General features: G+C 39.9%; 3 protein-coding genes across 4 annotated transcripts in view; 1 reads left to right on the top strand and 2 right to left on the bottom strand.

Annotated features, from left to right (window-relative positions):
- hfm1 (helicase for meiosis 1) overlaps positions 1-979 on the bottom strand; it is an 18,601-nt gene extending 17,622 nt beyond the window's left edge. The window contains exon 1 of the mRNA XM_053437408.1: positions 414-979. The gene's annotated coding sequence lies outside the window, so the exon portion shown is untranslated. The remainder of the gene's footprint in view (positions 1-413) is intronic.
- On the top strand, positions 799-12,535 carry znf644a (zinc finger protein 644a). 2 transcript variants are annotated; one of them, XM_053437387.1, is made up of 6 exons: positions 799-1,329; positions 4,856-7,406; positions 8,301-8,876; positions 9,474-9,599; positions 10,319-10,424; positions 11,553-12,535. In XM_053437387.1, the coding sequence occupies exons 2-6, from the start codon at positions 4,859-4,861 to the stop codon at positions 11,746-11,748; spliced, it is 3,552 nt and encodes a 1,183-aa protein (XP_053293362.1). In that variant the 5' UTR covers positions 799-1,329; positions 4,856-4,858; the 3' UTR covers positions 11,749-12,535. The 2 variants fall into 2 exon arrangements, with proteins under 2 accessions (XP_053293362.1, XP_053293361.1); XM_053437386.1 differs by having other exon boundaries at positions 799-1,041.
- LOC128454141 (DBIRD complex subunit ZNF326) lies at positions 12,092-18,717 on the bottom strand. Its single transcript, XM_053437398.1, has 11 exons — positions 18,508-18,717; positions 18,222-18,340; positions 17,028-17,160; positions 16,004-16,463; positions 15,640-15,715; positions 15,365-15,431; positions 14,243-14,390; positions 14,032-14,092; positions 13,827-13,957; positions 13,608-13,697; positions 12,092-12,824 (listed from the first exon to the last, which is right to left on the bottom strand). The coding sequence occupies exons 1-11, from the start codon at positions 18,585-18,587 to the stop codon at positions 12,807-12,809; spliced, it is 1,383 nt and encodes a 460-aa protein (XP_053293373.1). The 5' UTR covers positions 18,588-18,717; the 3' UTR covers positions 12,092-12,806.
- Positions 18,718-20,578: the final 1,861 nt, after the last annotated feature.

The following is a 20,578-nucleotide window of genomic DNA, read 5'->3' on the forward strand; positions in this document are numbered from 1 at the left end:
TTTCTATATTACGTGTGATACAGTTAAGAGTTTCCTTGTAAATTAATAAAGTAGGCGGCCATTTAAAGAGTTAACTAGGCTTTGCTAGCTTTATTACAGTGGATAAAACAAGCTAGCAACATTAAAAAACAAGCTATCAGTTAGCATTAGCTGTGTAATTAGCAAGAAAATGTGTTGTTAAATGCACTATTTTATCATTGTGTACCCACTTCTAATGATGAATACACTTACCCTACACATACTAAGATTTGGTTAAGTCAGGTCCCATAACATGGCACGTCCATCATCAACACTACCAGGACTGTGGTGAGACTTAATTATTCATAGTCCAAAAAAAAGCTACGGCTAAATACCCTCACATGTAAAGTAGGGCAGCTCGCACACATGACCACTGTGTTAATTCATTTCCTTACTTTGTGAGATCGGGCCCACTGGGTTTTCTCTGTAACATGGACGGAGGCTGTGAATGAGTGAAGCGGCTAATCAGCGGCTGGGAGAGTAACAAAGAGCTGAGAGGAGACAACCATTGGGGGGATAGATGGTCACATCTCTGCTCTGCTGCCGCACAAACCTGCTCTGTGCGGCGGTGACAACTTTGAGCAGCAGAGCCCAGCGAGTTCTTTTCTTTTAAAGAACACAAACCAGTTGATAACTAGAGTTTAGATTCATTTGATCAATTAAAACGGCGATTAGCCGCCATCCATCTAAAAAAAACTACTACCCAAAAGAAATGGTCATTAACTCAGGTTTTTTATGCCTCCTATCTGGACTGAACCATTTTGAACCTTTCGCGGGGGGGAACGCGGCGCCGACTTGTAACATTACGTTCCGGAATTATGCGAGACACTAACTTAAAAAAGCCTTATCACCTGTAACTGTTAATATATTCAGTTTCTAGTATGATATAATTATCGGGGAATTTGTTTCTGCTCTTTCACGGAAGAGCAAAATGTCAGCGCGGTTACCCTTACAAAATAAATGCTCCGTCCCTCACCAGACCACCACGGAAAATGGCGACTGAGAAATAGATGGAAGACGAAAGTAAGAAATTATTCAATGCAGTGTACAAATTGCGCCCCGTCACCATCCGCGCCGCTCGGGGGTAAAGTCGGTTGGTTTATCGTCGTTTCACCTACATCCGCGTCGCGAGCAGCGAGTAATGGCTGTCACCGGCGGTAGTTTAGCCTGAGGAATAGGCTTGGGTCTGGAACAGAATGGTCTGCAGCTCCTGCAAGCAGCATCCAACGAGCCAGCGTGATACAAACGCCGAGGAAATGCAACGAGATCCGCGCGGGACCAAGTGCGAATAACCCCCGATCTGCTGTGAAAGTAGGTACCCTTTGGAATCCCGTTCAAACTACTGTCGGATGGCTATTTACCGGGCAACTGTGCGCAAAGTTTGGGCTCTGTACAAAAGCCAGCGCCGCTCATCGAAAGCCTTGTTACGAGGTTCATCCCTGTGCAGTTTCCCTACCGCTGTGTAGATGTGACAAACACCTTTTTGCCACAGCAGCGATCAGCTGGTGTGACACTTCTATTGCCCTTCAAATGCGAGACTTCTCACCCCTGCGACCTTGTGGCGTTGTGAATGGCCACAATTAATCATCCAAGCGCCATGTCAAGTATATTTTGTATTGAGCCATATTTGTTTTGTGTCGATCGCGTCGGGGATGTGACTGTGGTGTCACTGCAAGTAGCCATACTGTTTACTTTTCACATCACAGAAGCACACTGGAACAAGCGAGACTATTGTGGAAAACTTAAAGGTTCAGTGTGTAAGATTTAGGTGAAAGGGTTCTATTGGCAGAAATTAAATATATAATAATCCTAGTGGTGATTTCATTTGTGTGTATCATCCAAATTGTACGAATGGCGTTTTCTCTATCCTAAAACCTTTTTAAAATGACATCTGGAGCGCTTCTTCTCTACGGAGGCCACCATGTTTTTTACAGTCGTCCAAACGGGACAAACTAAACACCTTTTTTTGAGTTTTTATAACAACTGAAGGATACCACAGGTTCTCTTTCGTGTTTGGAAGGGGAGGGTGAGGTGAGGGGTATTCAGCTGCAACCTGCGACTCTACCACTAGAGGTCACTAAATTCTACACACTGAATGCATCCGTGTGACTGTTACTACGCTGATATTTGGCAAACGTTTTCAAATGTATTGACCAACCTAAACCAGACATACTAATAATCTTTACCATCGCTGATTTAGATTTTAGTTTACGACTGCGTGTTTATTTTCATTATTGATTTATCTACCAATTTACTTCTGATGTAGCTAATGCATGAAATATGAAAAACAATCGTTTAGATGTTCTAAATCCATGAAATCACGTACAGAACAATACAATACCTAAGGCTACAAGCAAGACAAAAAAGTAGAACCCTAAACCTCACAATTTCCAAAAGAGACTTAAACAATCCCTTAAAAAAGCTGTATAGTCATTTATGCCAATCAACTAATCGTTTTAGAGCTATCTGAATTTGAAGTATGACTAAAATGTTTAAGCCTTTGTAGCACCTCCTACTGGCTGCATTGTTCATTTAGTGAAAATAGTCATCGTCAGCTAGCCTCGACTTCAAATTTTGACCGGCTACGTCCTTACTACTGTATTTTGGTTTAAAAATTGTGTTTTAAAACTAAAATCCTCTCTGTCCATATGAGCGCTGTGACCCACACTGGGCATGCGTGAGCCAATGTAAACAGGAAGGCGCTCACATGCCGGTGTACACAGTTACCTCGAACAATAGCTCATCTCGTATGTAAGCAGTTGTAGTGTTAAAATATAGAATAGGCGAATGCTGGTTGTTTTCTTATGGAAGGGGGTCATGTGATAGGAGCCTGACGAATGAGCGAAGGCTACGTTGTGACTGAAGTGACACAATCAGCAAGTAGTTATGAGTGTCCATGTCACGGTTTCCACACTCTGTTTTAGCTGCTCTAAAACTCCAGAGTATTGTGGATTACAGGCATATCCATAGCACAGCTGATGAAAGAATGTCGTCACCACCAGGCCTATGTGGAGACTTGAAGTTCTGTACTTGATAATCATGAGAAATGTGGAACTAGAAACATTTGGGATTGAAGTTCCTATTGCATTTTGCTCAATGCAATGAGCTTCCTTTTTGTAGCTAGCTATTGTATTTTTTTTAGCCAGCAAAGCTACTTAAAGTACAAACCTTAAACCTTCATTTTACCAGGACTGTAAAAGGCAAATATGATTACAGCATAATGTATAGTACAATTAGGAAATGCAAAAATCAAGGGGTTACATACTTGGCCGAACAATGAATCAACTTTCCAGAGAGGCAAAGCTAAAGCTAGACTCCAGCTAGATGTATTTTACAGTCTCACTGGTCAACCCTCATTGTTGCAGCCCTTTGCTCTCTTCTAACAGGGATGTTTCTGATCAAATTTTCCGTTGTGTGCTCCAACATTCCATGTGTTTTGTTTGTGCAGAATTTGTTGTTTAATACTGTAGTGGGTGCTATTTACACATCTGTAACAACCGCACAGGCAGGAAGCAGATTTCCGACTCTGCAAGTGGTTGCTTACTTCGAGAAAATGCTACATACGAGAAACGACAGAGGTGCAAAGTAAGACGAAGGATTTAAACCACTGGAAATGTTTACAATGTTTTGCGTTCACTGCTGGTTGTTGAGCTTCGACTGACGAAAATCAATCAGGAAGCTACTGCGGGTAACAACATCATCATTTCCAAATGTCTCAGTTTCTGCTTACCAATACTACATCGCAACCCTGGAGTTTCAAACTAAAACAGGGGCAGAACCGTTTCAAAACTTCCATGCCCTCAAACTCTGGAGTAGTTTGGATAACAGGCACAAATGTAGCATCAGTGATTCATCTTAAAACTAAAACAAAGTAGTTTGAATGTTACCAACTGGTGGTAGAGGTGCAACCCATCCTGACACCCATGGTTCAGATCAGACACAAATCTGATGATTTTTCAGGCTAAAGCCGGTTGTTTCCTACCAGAATGTGGTCATAGGAGCCTGACGAATCAGCAGGCATAACTGAAAAGACCCAATCAGCAAGCAGTTGATGTCATAGTTTCCAAAAAAGACTGTTTCCAACCGTCAAGACTAAAATCCTGCCCTATTGTTTTCAAACTCAAACAGGGCCAGAAGTGTTTCTGGACCTCTCGGCTCTAGCGGCTCTAAAACTCCAGGGTACTTTGGATGCCAGCTTATCTTGAGTAGTGTTGATGTGTTTTCAATTGAAAAAGTAGTAGTATGGACAGATCCTTAAATGATGTGGTAGGCTCCAATTGTTCCACTCCTCCTTTTGCGATGGCTTCCACTGTCAACTGCGTTTAACGTGCAGTTCAAACGGCTTACAAACAAATCGTCTCACAAACGTGCAACTCGTGTGAAAACACTGCTGTGATTTGACTGCATTTTTGGATTGAAATGTATACAATTATTACTGGAAAAAGTGACAGCAATAGTAAACCTAAAATTTACAACGATATGTAAATGTTTACAATGTATTGGTGGTCCACATGTGCTTCCGAACCATGGGAGTTGATCCGTAGAGATCAAACATAGTCACCAGTAAAGGATAATGTTATAGCTCACCTGGTAGAGCTACCGCCCCAACGAGCCAAGGCCTCAACTCGCAGAGGCCAAAGTTTTGATTTCAACACGCTGGCATTTATGCATCTACTCCCCCACTCTCTCCCTAGGTCGCCCCTTCACAAGCTTACTCGCTGTCCTATACGATAGAGGCAATAGCCCCCCCCCCCCCCCCCCCCCCATTTTAGTTATATATAAAAAAGCATGGATTGTGACCGTGGAATATTTAAAAGGCTTTACTTGTCTTTTTCAGGTCATGGCAGCAGAAATGTCATGTCTGACAGGTGTTGATGACGATGACAAAGATGCCGAACCTGAGATCAATGCCCTCTCACTACTGCAAGAGCCTGTAAGAATGGCCCAAGAGTCAGCCTCTTCCTCTGATTCCTTTGGCAAGCTTTCTCGAAAACAAAACAGTGTCCTAGATGTTCTGTCAAACACAGACATGTTGTCTCCAGTTGGCCTGGGAAATGGACCTTCTTCGCACCAGGCTACGGAAGCGAACGAACTCAATAGCATTTCCACAGAGAAAGAGGAAGAAAAGAGCATCACCCCATTAAAAACTGTCCAGGAAATTGACTCTGCAGGAATTTGGGGTTTTGACTCAGACTCACCTGAGAACTCTTTGGATGGTTTTAGCGGCACCAGTGATCTCCATTGGGATCCTCACAAAGAGTTTATGCAGTTTCTGTGGGAAAACAATGGTGATTCTTCGGATGACGAGTCGAAAGCTGAAGTCCTTCCGACTAACAGCCAAAAGAGAAGGAAGCGGAAGATGGACATGGTTGTCATGGTGGATCCCTCGGAAAAACTTTACCCTGATCGGAGCCAAACGTCATCTGAGGGAAGGAAGCTCTCCAAATCACAGTCGAATATTTCGCAAAAGCCTTTTATATGCCGTGAATGTGGACTGTCATTCAGAAAAAGTGGTTCACTTATTGAGCACATGTCCATCCACAAGGGTAAGAGAGCAAGACTCACTGAAGAGATCAGAGGCACGAATTATAAGAAGAAGGAGGATACAAATGTTGAAATGAAAAAGCTTTTCTGCCCTCAGTGCCCATTTGTAGCATACTACCCAAACACGTTTGTTCAACATGCGAAAACACATGAGAAAGAAAAGACAAAGTTTCGATGTGACAAATGTAGCTTCAGGACTTTCAATGAGAATGATCTTAGGAGACATCATGTTATGCAGCACACTGTTATAACGGTTAGAAAACAGATCCAGAATCATGACCCTGAATCATTTTCCTGTAACATTTGTTCTTACAGAGCCTTTAGCAAAAATATTTTTAAGAATCACCTTCTGCGGCGCCATCAACAAACCTTTGAGGAATACAAAGCTACACAGCCCATTCAGACAAGTGCAGAGGAATACGAAGCTCCACAGCCTTGTGAAACATATTCACCGATCCAGAATCATGACTCTGAAACATACTCCTGTAACATTTGTTCTTACAAGGCTTTTAGCAAAAATGTAATGAAGAATCACCTTCTGCGGCGCCATCAACAAACCTTTGAGGAATACGAAGCTCTTCAGACAAGTGCAGAGGAATACGAAGCTCCACAGCCTTGTGAGAAATATTCACTGATCCAGAATCATGGCTCTGAAACATACTCCTGTAACATTTGTTCTTACAGAGCTTTTAGCAAAAATGTAATGAAGAATCACCTTCTGCGACGTCATCAACAAATCTTTGAGGAATATGAAGTTATACAGCCGAGTCAAAAAAAGGGGCAACCATCGAAGGAACAGTATGTGCCCACTTGTAGAAGTCCTGTACAAGATGCAGAATTCATGTCTCAAATCTCAATAAAAAACCGGATCTCTTCTAGAAGAGCCTGTTCACCAAGTGAATCCAATGACATTTCAGACCTATTCAAAAATAGCAAGATAAAGAGAGGTCTCAAGTCTCAACCGATGGAGTCGAAGCTTGACAAATCCATTAACGTTCTCCTGTCCAGACAACAACGTGGAAAGAAGTCTGCTGAGCAAAATGAGGAAACCAGTAATTGCAGCAACGATGACTCTGATCAGTTTCCAGAAACCTTCACTGTCAAGGTTGAAGATTCATCTTTATCCCCAAATGGACATGGTTTGCCATCAGGTGCAGCTGAAAAGGACTTCCAAAGCATGCGTGAACCCAACTTGAATGTGAATCATTCAACTGTAAGAAGGTCACCATCAAAGCGGAAGATGTCCATCCCATTTCGCAACACCTCTGATCAAGACTCGTGCTTCATCTTACCAAAACCATTGCAGAGTCCCAAAAATATAAACCAAGAAGAAGACGAAGACGAAGAAGAAGAATATGACGACTTCGACATTCTCCAGTTTGATGACAACGACATGAACTCTTTTGACAACGTTGTCAAGGAAGAAAAACAAAACATAATTTACACCTATAGCAGAAGAATGTCCATGAGGGGGGCACTGCAGGCATCTAAAAGGTTGTTTGAGAAAATAAAGACTGAGGAGCAAGATCCAACGGACCCTGAAATCAAAGAAGAATGCATAGAAACAGAAGTATGTGAAGAAACCTTTGAATCCCACCAAATACCACTGAGTGAATCCTTCTCCGAAGATTTATCAGAGTCGGAATCGGACCAAAAGAACTGTCCATACTGTCCCGCTGTCTTTGAGTCAGGTGTTGGATTATCCAATCATGTCAGAGGACATCTGCATAGGGTGGGATTGACCTACAATGCACGCCATGTAGTGCCTCCTGAGCAGGTGGCTTCTCAAGATAGGAGGCCACGAATTCGACGGAAGATCACAGCATTCCGGAGATTGAAAAAGGGTAATTCCATACTTATTACATGTTTTTCTTCTATTGTAAGAAATCATTGGTTTTATAACGATTCAGTTATTGTTTTGTGGCTCTGAATCGTTTTATGTAAAGCCTTGATTTTGCGGAGATCTTGGAATGTGGTACCACTGCTGAGGAAAATCCTCTGGGGCAACTCAATAAGGGCTCAGTTGGTCATCCTAGAGATTAGTCAAATTTCAGTTGAAAACTAACAGAAAATAGTAATAGTTGCCTGCAATCACACAATTATTTCTATGGAGACAAAGACACAAAAGTTGCATCAGTGCTCAAAAATGAGTCGCGACATGGCTTTCTGCAACGGACATCAAGCCATGCTCATTTGGGTGCTCATTTTGGAGATGTGCCCTCTGGCTGCTAGTACTTTAAACACAGGTTAACTGAACGACAATCCACAAGTTTTTTCCGTCAGCTGACCAAAAACTGAGGTATTTACAAACAGTGATTTGCAGAGTGCAAACCACTGTCTCTACAGTACACCAGTTTGTCATGTCGCGTCAGCCTAGGCCCACTCAATAAATCATGTATTAGATGTCTTCGGTACACATACATTGTCATAATCTGATCTCTTTTCTCTCTCTCTTTGCAAATTTTCTGGGGGGAAATGTTAGTCTACTTATTCGCCTTGTTTAGGGCTATTGTAGAAATGCATCTACCACCAAGATCTCTGGATTTATTTTGGTGAATTCCATTTTCTCACAACTGGTAGATCCAGTTGAACATGATTTGAACTGGGTTTAAACTATAGTTTTCCATTATGTCTACCTATATGAAATATTTTATATTTACTACTTTTTATGTACTTTCAAGGTGTACATTTATCATATTGTACTATATTTATGCCGTTTTTTTGTATTATTATTTCAGCATTACAGATGGAGTCGGATTCTGGGACTGTGAGGAGTATTCACTCCTGTCCATTATGTGGAGACTCCTTTGATAACAGGACTGGCCAGTCCAACCACATAAGAGGCCACCTAAAAAAGCTCGGTAGAAGCTTTTCGTCAAAGACCAAATCCCCGTTAGTTTTACTCCGGGAGTTGATGCGTGACAAGAAGGAATTCCAGCGGGCAATTCAAATTTTGGGAAAGAGACGGATCCATTACCAATATGGTGCTTCACCAAAGCTGTCCAGTGATGATTGTTTTACACCACCCCCCATTGGATTCCCAAAAAGTCATTCTATTCCAAGAGTTTGCAATGATGCCAAACCGCTGATGTCCACGTTTTCTTTGGCGGAAATGGAGTCTGAAGAAAGTCCTCTAGAGTCCAAGTGGGATGTTAAGAATTCACTCCAAGGCACAACTGCCTTGATAGGAATCCTGAAGAAGAGAAAGTGTCAGGAAGACGGCAGACTAAGGGGATCCAATCAAATGTCAAAAAACACAACGCTTTCTTCAAACAGTGAGCACGCTTCAGATTCACTGCCAAACTCGATATGCGGTAAGCACATTTGAGATAATAGTCACCACACAGGTTAAACAGGAAGTGGAATGCTTTAGTCTATTATCAGTATCATCAGACTAGATGTTGGATAATAATAATAAATCAGCCAGTATTTTCATTTTACCACACCTCAGAAAAAATTATGCAGCAATCATTTTTGAAAGGATATCTTGAATTTAGTGAAGTTTTTAGAGGGACCAGTGTCAGATTGTCTGATTTATAAAAAACTCTAATTTATAGCCTCATGTTTTGAAGAAATAACAGGTACACCTTACATTTAATACTCAAATTGAATTCTTTGATAAATTTAAAATGGATTAATTGACCCTAGCTCTTAACAGGAAACTTCATCATGTAGTTCTCCCTATTTTAACTTTAATAGCTCTCTTCCTTCACTGCTAAGACCTTGTTTCCTAATTTAACTAAATTCCTAATACAACATATATTTCAAAAGACATTATTCTAATGTGAAGTGGCTCATTTCAGAAAGAAACACTATTTATTTTGATATGACCTGTTACTTCTTACTCTAAAAAAGTATACTTGCATTTATGTTATCACATATGTCTATGTATTTTATTTTATTCGTTGCAGAGAAAGGTGAATTCAACAGGAAGGTGTGTGAGCATTGCAATGCAACTTTCCACAGTGGAGTCAGCTTGTCCAATCACCTGCGGGCTTATGCAAAACGAAAGAGGAATGCCTTACTTGAGGGAAGCGGTAAGTGACGTTAGCGATAGCTTCAGGTAAACACAGAGAAAATATCCCCTCCGAGGGCCAAGTCACCGCCTGGATTATACATTCTCCTAAAAGTGTTTTATTAGTTGATTTTAGCTTGTCACAATTATTTATCAATATACATGCATGTCGCTGAACTAGCAAGTCATACTGGTTCGTACTTCCTTGCATTAAAAAGGATCAATGCTCTCGCAATAAGGAGTTTTCAAAAAAGCCCCCCTGACCCAAATTCTTCTCAGACTAGAATAATCTTTGTATCAATGTGAAATGCATATATAGATCAGCTTTTAGGCACAACACATTATACAACTGATATTATTATTTATATATACCCATCATGCTTATCATTACATCAGTATTTTTATTACAGTCTGAACAAATGAGGAATACCTTTAGCCTCACTTGCTATATATGATAAGGAATTTTAATCAGATCAGGCAGCCAGTAACTACACACAATTTTACCTGAAAGTCCCAGCAGATTATCGATAACTAGCTGGGAAATTCTAACTGGACTGTTTTGTGGCATGTGTCTCGATTTACCAAACGAATGGTATCGTTTAATATCACTAAACAAGATTAAAACTAGTTGGTAGTTATGATGGACTTTTACCCATGACAAAGTTTACCTAGCAAAGCGGTGATGTAATCTCAAAGATAGTGCTGTAAATGTCAAAAGTATTGTCTGCCCTTTTTTTTCAGCATTTGACTGTAAAGTGAGGAGGCAGCGCTCGAGGCCTGGCTCCAAGAAGAAGATTCTGCCCTTACACACACAAACTCCAGAGGAAATGTACAGACTCACCTGCAGGTACTGAAGTTTGTTTTCATATTTAATGAGCACACAGTGTTACGCTCTTGAAACAAAGAAATCATTGCATTTGCAGTTCAAACGGCTGCAGCTGTTCAGTTGCCCCAGGCAACCAAATTTGGGCCGTTGACTGTTTGGCTTCTGTCTGTAAATCTACTCAGATGAACGAGATGTGTTGTCATTGATAATGGAACTGATAAATCACTACACAAAATCCAGCTTTGTAGAATAACCAGGGGTCTCATTCATAACCGTTGTGTACGCACAAAACGGGTCCTGAAACGTACGTAAGCCACTTCTCACGCAAACTCATTGAATCACTGCAGTGAACGGGACTGTGCAATCAGACGCACAGAGCGCACTGGAGATCATTTACAAGAAATGAAGAAAAACTATTCACTTTCCAAATAATATCCAAGAGTGGAGGTTAGGATCCACGGATGTGAGGCAATCGGTCTGGTTGCTCTAAATATATAAATACTGCCGTGACACTGGTGTGTGATGCTGCATGTATATGCAAATGGAAGGATGAGGAGGAAGCGATGTCTGATCAGCTGATATAGATTCTATTGATCTCTTGATCTGTGAGCTGAACTGAGTCCAGTATCACACAGATTGGATGACGGAATCGATCAATCCCAGAACTAACATGAGCATATAATAATAATTCTGTTAAATTCTATAGATTGAGGACATCACAGCTGTCTCTGAATTTAACAATCCTGCAGTTTTGGATGATCTAATAATAAAAAACTAATAAGAATATAAATGAAGACATCTGATGTACTTGGTCAAACCAACAGTCCAAATTCAAGTAAATCATCACTTTTTAGAAGGTTGAAACAGCTAATATTTGTCATTTATGCTCAGAAATTTAATAATTAATCACTTATCAAAATTGGGATTCATTTCCTGTTGGTTTATTTTTTTTAATAAGCAATTTTATTCAAGTGCACCAATGGTGAGAAGCCTAACACCATGATGCACCTCATGTTTATGGTAAATCTATTAGTTTTTACAAATTAAAAGTTTAAAGTAGAAACAAGAATGAAAATCTGGACCCGTGCAACTGTGGTTTTACACACTTTGCGTTGCTGTATCTTCATCAGTCTTTCCATCTCTTTACAGGTTCTGCGACCTCGTCTTCCAGGGTCCCTTGTCGGTCCAGGAGGACTGGATTAAACATTTACAGAGACACATTATGAACACTAGCGTCCCCCACACTGGGCTGAGCATGGTCGAGGTCCCCTCGCTGCCCAAGGACCCCCAAGCCCTCAAGATTGACCACGACCGCTCTCTGACAGCCACACATGCTGCCTCATGAAGCCACAGGGGATCTTTTTAGATTTCACTAGACTGTATGTGTATGTGCATTGGATGTTCCGTCACTTTTTTTTAAGTCAATGAAATACTGGCCAAAAGTACAATACTGCTCAATGCTGGAGGTGCTGTACATGTCTGGACATTTGGACCGATGAAAATTAATTATTTTGGATATTGTTACCTTTTTCTGTTTTTACTTAGTCCATTGTTGGAAAACAATTCCAAATGGATGGACTGTTTTCTTCTTTATGCAGTAATGTTGTGTGGAATCCATTTCTAATGAAAACAACTTTTACCTCAGATTTCTCATGGTTTGAGTCTGTTTTTGTCAAAGTTTGAGAGCACACCTCTCCTATATCAATCACATTCGTAAGATGCATATAATCATGTTTCTTTTGTACAACAAAATAATGAAATCCAAGCCCTCACTGTTTTCAGGTCATAGTTACTGAGATGGAAATTTTCTCTAAGGACAGTTCCAAGAATCACAAGTGGAAGAAGAGATCTGCTTCTCAAGAACAAAAAAGAAAAATGTCTGCAAACTTGTTATGCATAGAAAGTGTTTCATAGAGTTTCAGTAACTGCATTGTTTCTAATACAAAGATGAAATTAAAAGTGGTGAAGAAAAAGACCTTTCATGCACAGCCTGTGCTGGCAATGCCCTTCATACATGTCACCTATATTTAATGTTTAAATATACCGTTTTGAAATAATTTAATTTTAAATGTACTATATCACACAAATACAATGCTTAAAAACATGTGTTCTAAATAAATGCAAAGAAACAAGTTGACTGTCTACCTGTTTTTTTTTGTTGCAAAGATACGATAAACGGTTGTGTAAATTTGAAAAAAATCCCAAGCTTCATTTCTTAAAGTGACCACATGGTGATGATAGGAGTTTTTTCTTTATTTATGTACAAAATGTGAAATAACCGGTGGAAAAACAACCATCCAGTACATGTGGTTATGGTCCAAAATGATCTGCTGTTTCAGGTCCATTTCTCTTCATCTGAAGTGAACGGCTTCTCTGTTTCCAGGATTTTTGAAGATTCGTTCATTAAAACAGGCTTTCACCCTGAAAGAGAAGAATCCGTTTGTTATCCTCAGAGCTGCGTATGAATCTCAACAGAAACCAATAGTAGTTTTTGCTTGTGCTACTAATCACAATAATCAGGCTAAAGACAACTAAAAAAAAGTTCCTTAGTTCAAATAAATTATTTTACCTTGTGTAATGTATACAATGCTTTTCTCAAGAGGAAATATTGCAGTTCTTTATGAACGCGACTGCTTGTGTTGAAAATGTTGATGCACAACCTCCATAACAGCTTCATACTTTCACGGCCAATTACTAGATGGAATCTGATTATTTTACAAAACTTGCTTTTATGATTGATGCGTTTGGCCAAAGGCACATTTTTATTTGTTTTAGGCAAGCGAGTCAGTTGGTAACCAGTTTATTCAGTTTTGTGTAAATTCTATCTTCACATAGCTAAAATGTATTCCCTCCCTCAATCATCCCCACATTAACTAAACTGAGCTCTCAAATTACATAACATACATAGCATATTGTTTTCAATTTCTAAAAACAGACATCTTTTTTCCTGAAAAAAAAAATATAACTGAATTTAATGTGGCAATGCTATTTATTCAGGGGGAATTAATTAAATTATTTCAACAACACTCAAGAGAATGAACAACTAACATGAGGGAACCACATAAGTACACAGTGCAGCTATTAATCCATTGAGTGAGTACTGTTTATTAAATGTCAACTATTACCCACAAGTTATCAGAAGATTCCACAACTTAATGCTGTCAGGAATCACACATATAACGTTGTTGAAGTTGAAGCAGATACCTTTACGAAGTGTTCAAACTGAGGTTTCAGCTTATTCATAATAGTTCCTGCTTTGTCGAGGCAAGTACGTCTCTGCTGCACTTCAAACTCCTTCAGGAAAGAAATCAATCAGTCACCACTTCAGCTCGTTCCTTCAAGGACCATTTTTTAAATCCACGAACAACAAACACAATAGGTATTCAATTATTTGTGTGTAAAATAGCCCCGCAGCAGTGTTACCTTTATGTTGGAGAGGTGGTCCAGAGAGGTGATGTGGGTCTGCACCGAGGACGCAGATGTGGAAACATAGACGTCGCAGGCTGCACAGTGGAACATTTCCAACTTTGCCATGTGGTCGTTCTCCTGCAGAGCTGCAACAGTCACACTGAATTTAGACTAGGTTACTTCCACCATCCCCAATTTGTGAATATTAGAAGTCAGTTACCAAATACAGCGCTTTGCTCTATGGCTCGGCTACACTGGCGGCTTTTGTACAGCATGACGTCCTGTAGGAACAAAGGATGTCAATTACCACACAAACATACAAACATTTGTTTATGTATTTAATATACATCAAACAATCAAAAACAGTAGATAGAGGATGTTATTGCAGAGAATCAATAGGACGTACTGAACCATACATCGTATTGTCTTACCTGCAGGAAAGCTATCTCCAGATCATTGTAATTATTATTCTGTTGAATGTACTCCAGTGTCCCCCAGTGGCCTCTGCTGTCCAGGTGATCCTCCAGCTCCTGCCCATTGCCTAGCTCCACATCACAAAGGTCACAGGTGATGGGATCCCTACCAGAGAAATGTTGAGATATTGAGTGTTGAAGGAATATTCATCATCTAACAGGTAAATAGCAGAGCTTTTTCTTAAGAGCAGGTCAATACAGACTCTGACTTTCGAGTCACAAGAGTGAAGATAAAACATCCAAATTGATGGTTTTTGGCCTAAAAACTGTTTGCGATAAACTATTTCTGAGAAGTGGCTCATTGGGTGATTTTTTAAGTGTTACATATGGTAAATAGGTAAATGTGCTTTAAACATGAAGGTTCAAGTGCATATCCAATGTTTCAATGTTTGTCTTTTTACTTAAGAGCTTGTGACTGTTGTATAATAGTTCACACAGTAATTCCCAACCGGTGGCTCCTTTGTAGTGAGAGAGTTAACAACAATTTATACAGAAGGCTAAGGTTTAAACAGAGCCATTAGAAAGGCCAAAATGTAAATGTGAATATTGGATATTTATCTTTTTGGTCTAACAGATCATGTGCCTCAAAACCCGAAGGGAACAAATCGGTCATGGGTCAGTCCAGCAGGGTTCTCTTATCACGCTCACTGTACCTTGGTTGCAGTGTTAGCTGAAGCTCAACAACTTAGGGTTAAAAACAAAGAGTTGAGCAAAGTTGTATAATAACTGGAGATGAAAATGATTAGTTTACACAAAACTAAATATGCTCTGTCTCTCAACGGCCATTCACCCAAAGTTTATACGCTATTAAATTGTATTCACAGCAGTGGCTGACACATGCATGCCCATGTCTTTGCTATTGTGCAGTTCTTAAACGGATATTTGGGAAAATTTGAGGAAGTAGTCTATAATGCAACTTAGCCAATGATAGCAAACGACAATCATGTAAACTTCCTCTTCTGTTAATAATTTCTTTTGTGCACTTAATGATGAATACCTCCAGACTTTAGACTAAAATAAACAGAACGATTTATACTCTACATCTTTAAATAATACAGCATCAGTATGGCTGGTGCTTACTTGTCCGTTATAACCATTTTGGTCCTGTTTCTTGTCCTTTCTTTGGCAGCCATGTTTGGGTCCAGATCTGCAGAACATTGTACACAGGATAACTTAGGTCCACAGTGGAAATACAAATACAGCTTTGCTCATTAAAGCACACAGTGGTTTGTTGATATTTACCTTTTCAAACTATATCATCAGATGTGTTGTGCATGCATTTATGTTCGATTTCTTTAAATGGATGTAAATAACAGCAATAAAGCTGTCATTTCATCATGAATACACCAACTTACCTTTTTCCATATGCCCCAAATGATGTCTAGAATTTTGCCGTAACTTGGGAGGGGATAATCTGACAGTAGTGGTCATCTATAGGAGAGAGAAAGGTGTGTTGTCACTTTAGATAAAACAGTCAAACAGACACACATGTAAAAATAATTCTGTGTGATGCTAATGCATTGGGAAAATCCCCTTTTCGGGATTACAAGTCTTTTCTATATCCAGGTTTACGTTATCCTGCTACAACTAAACTCTAGATTGAATGTAACAGCTAACACGACATTATCTTTCTTTCCTTTGAATCACAGACTGTTTGACATGATTTGAGACTCTGACTATGACTAAGAGACTTAAGTTTAACCGTCACATCGATAGTACCTCTCTCCTGTGTTCTGGCATTCTCATCCTCTCCTCCCCATTGGTCTCCTGTCCTCCGTAAGATGCAGTGAACTCTTGGCTTGAGGATCTGGCAACGATCCTCTCAGGGCTGCACACCCTGTGGTCCAGGGGATGGCTTATGGAGTCATACTCCTGTTGGTCAAATGATTCACTGTGCGGGCTATAAGCTTCTCGCTCAGGCAGTGGGCGAGAACCGAGACCTTCATTGTCATCGGGGATGAACTCAGGTCTTAAGTCAGGTCTGTCAAAGAGTCGGTTCCCTGTCTTAGGGTAGGGTGAGTCCCAGCGGCCTTTGTCATGGCAGCCTCTACCTGGAGACAAACGTTGGCTTTCCGTGTTGTTATCCTGATCGAGTGAGGAGTGATGTTGGGCTTTGCTCTGTGCCAACTCGAATTCAGAGTCTGACAAGCCAGGTTCATAAGGGTCGTAGAGCTCAACCCTGAGGGAGAAGGAAGAAGGATCACTCGGAGTGTTACATGCAATTTACAAAGATATTGATCATCTGTGAAAAGTTCACATGTAAAACAAATGCAAAAAACACTGACAGAACTTTCCTCCGACTATTAAGATGCTTTGTACATTTTGGGAAATCAGTCCGTTAGCTTAAGCAGTCATTTAGACATTGCATCTATTCTTTAACCTCATAAGTACAGGTAGAATATACAAGGCAGTAGAGCTAGGGGTTATAGGCCAAAGATATTCAAATAAAAATTTCAATTTCGGTCGATATCAATAATTATTATGATAAATCATTATTTTTTCTATGTATGCTTAACAGTGAAATATTTCAAAAATCTCAAGTAGAACACTCAAAATAATGATTCATGTTTTACCTCTCCCCGTGCTCACCAAAACTCATCAACATGATATCAATATGTATTGAACATTTGTTATATAGCCATCTAAGGAAATTATATTATACATGAGGTCAGTGAGTGAGAGATGTCGAGCCTCTAGAGGGCGGTAGTGTCACCACGAAAAGACTCCAGAATTCCTGACTCACATTTCTGAATTGGTTGTGCTTTTGTCCGGAGAGTACTCCTCCTCCTCCTCCTCCTCCTCTTCTTCTTCTTCTTCTTCTTCTTCTCCTCCTAATGGTGTGAATGAAGACTTCCATTTGAAGCCAGAAGGTTTTCCTGTGGATTACAAATCACAAACTTAATACATTTAGATATGGAATCTAACTTTGTACTAACAATGCAGGGTAGCAGGTTGTGTTTGGTTTCTTTTTTTTGTCTATTAATTACAATGACAACAATTAATACAATAATACTCAATACTGATCCGCAACAATGAAACCTTAAATCGATTTTCTACTTCTTTTACAGTAGGTGGACATTTTTTTCAGACCATACAAGAGTACTAACAAATATAAGATCTGAAACCAAAAAACTGTTAACTTTATAATTATGCGGACTGTTTTTGATGCCTGTTTGTAGATGTATACTGCCTCTAGTTTAAGGAGGAGATACATTTCCTCTGATTTCTTTGGGGAGTCAAACTCAGTCAGCAGACTCTTGAAACTTGCTAAGGGAAAACTGTATTATTTTTTACAGCATTACATTATTGTTGCATGCTACAGCAGCTTGGGTTTTTAATCATTGGGTTGTTTCACCAGATTCTTCCCACAGGTCGAAAGATTGCTCAACTCTCTCTGAATCTGCACAGCATTTATTACGCGTATTAAATCCTTTTAGCTCAGGTACTTGATTGCACTTTATGATTATCATACTTTGCTGCTTCTTTTGTATTGTCCGTAAACTGTTTATACACACACAGGTCCCGAGAAACGCCATTTTCTTCCACTGTATGTTTTGCAGATACAGCTGGAATGACATAAATAAACCTGTGTGTGTGTCCCTAACATCTTGTGGCCCAGTTGGGCTCTTTCCTCCTGATCTGTATAGACTTTACAATATTATCTTTCAGCAAGGTTGGAACCTATACTTTGCAGATAACACAGACTTGGGCTTCAGGTGCAGAAAGTGAACTGCAGGATCTGACTGTAGTCCAGGTGGTTATCTCTGTTGCATGTCACTCTCCTGTCATCCTTCTACTGCTAACTGTCTAATACAGTCAAAGAATTTCCTGAGATTATGAGAGAACTCACAGGTTTGTTGGAAAACTCTCTGCAAAGAATAGCACTTCACATCCCAGAGAGATAACAGGAGGCTGGTTCTTTAACATGTTTATTTACCTGCTCTTTTCTTGGTCGGTTGTGTCTCAGCAGCCTCCTTAGGCGGCGGCCTGATGTTTGAATTGTCTGCTGCATTCACCGGGACACGTTTCATAGCCTCCATGAAGTCTTTGGGTATTCTGTTCTCCACAGAAAACAAACATCAGACGGGCCACACGAAGGCAGAATGTGGGTTTATCTGTGCTAACAACTAGCTTGACTATGTTTTGCTATTAGCTTTAGCTACCTAGCTGGCCAAAGGAAGAGTTCACAGGAGTGAAAGGGTGCCTAGAGCTTTGCCATTTACCTTCCGGGCTTGAGTTTGGGTGGTGGAGTAGCTGGAGGAGCCGCAGAGGCGCCGAACGGGACATTGTTGTGACGGTTCATCGTTTAGCAGCGTTCCAGCAGCTCAGGAGTTAGCATGTGTGTGGACTGAAGCTAGTGAAGATGCTGAACGGATACTCACACCTGCCGACAGGTGGCAGCACTCTGCAGCACATGGGGGACCACAGCCCGTGTTAATACTACACACTGATACTTTATTATACAGTCAATGACTAAATAACATGACTGGTTTCCAAGTCTATAAATGTCACTTCAGTGCAATAGCAGGGCTTCCCCTTATCATATAGTTTATGTAGTTAGTTATTTTAGAGTAGGGCTGAAATTAATAATTGATAATTCATTAATAATTCATTGAAACAGGACTGTGGTCAGGGCCACTAAGGACACTGGGTTCATGTGATCTGAATTATTTTGGGAGGTCTTCTAGCAGCTACATTTAACAAATGCACACACACACATTGAACATCTATCCTTATTATAATTGACTTCCCTTCATTGTGTACAGCCTTATCAAAACATTATCCATAACCAATTCATGTCTGACTCTAACCTTATATATCAATTTAACATATGTTTATATGATTTATAAATAATATGTGGTATATTTACATGTAATATATATTACATTTAGCTTTTCCACAGTAGATGTATATTTGTATGTTTATGTCACGTCCAGAGTGTCTCCAAAAGAATGGAATCTGATATTAGCTATGGGAAAATAAAGTCAATGGTCTTGAGTTGGTTTTATTGAGTTTGTTCAAATTTTAGCAGCTAACTATTACCCATGGTTACAGTATTTCTATAATACTGGCCACGGCCCTGACTGTAGTATGAACACACCCACAGCAATGACAATCTGAATTTTGTATTCTTTAAAGAATGGACAGGATTAAAATGTCCATTCTATGTGTAATCACACTGTATTCAGAACTTTATAAACATACATGCTACCATGCTCTTAGTGGGATAAGAGTGAGGCTGGCTGGCTGGCTTGCTATGACCCTGGGCCTCGGGCACTTCATTGATCGTCAGTCTGTTGGTATTGAGTCATTTTATTGACAAGGTTTAAAAATACGCTCCACAAAAGTACAAAGGCCTTAAAGTGCCTTCTTTATCTTGACAAATTGTGTCACATTTGCATTTTCCTAAATACATTTGCACTTCTCTAAATGATCTTGAACGGCTGTTGCTGGGGTTGTTATTTTTTTACCCTTGACCCCCCAGAGGGTTGATCCAACCATGGATAACAGATTCATTCCTGGCAAAGCTGACACTGACCCAGCTTGGGAAACGACTGCAAATTAAATATTATACATGCCCAGTTATAACAATAATGTCTTGTTTAATAGAGGTTCAGATCTATATGTTTAAATAATAATTTCACAAACTGCTGATAACAAAGTGAATGAGTGTAAACATAATCAGACAGAATAAGCCTCAGTATGTGCTGACACCTCTAGAGCCAGGGTAGGATATCTGAGAACGACCACATTGTGATGCAAACTCTCTGAAAAGTTCAATTATTCCCAATTTTTTTGCAAGGTCATCAGTGAGTGTCGAACAGAAGGCTACACACGGTGACACAGGCATGACCTCTCTGACCTGGTCAATAACTACTCAGTAACAATGAGGATATTTTTCCTGCCTCACAAACAGTGCGACCGGTTTGCACAGGATCATCACGAGTTCCCAGTCAAATCCAACACAAGTATTGGAGAACAGACTGGTCTAATGGAATTCTTAAACTTCAGAATCTATAGGATCATATACAGATGGATGAACTCAGAGCACATCTGGTGCAAAAGATTATGGATCACGTGGGTTAAGTCTCACAAACCAGAAGATCAAGATCAAAACTAAGGCGTCTTTACGATCAGAGAACTTGAAATACATTATATGGACTGGTTTAACTGATATTGTAGAACAAGGACCATATAAAACACAAGTTATCTCTGGGAAATCTGTGAAAATTTGTCCAAAAACACCCCCTTAATCAAGTCCTTGCAAAAATTGAATATGTTCTCTCTTTTCCC

The sequence above is a fragment of the Pleuronectes platessa genome, chromosome 13 (genome assembly GCF_947347685.1).
Source record: "Pleuronectes platessa chromosome 13, fPlePla1.1, whole genome shotgun sequence".
NCBI classification, from domain to species: domain Eukaryota; kingdom Metazoa; phylum Chordata; class Actinopteri; order Pleuronectiformes; family Pleuronectidae; genus Pleuronectes; species Pleuronectes platessa.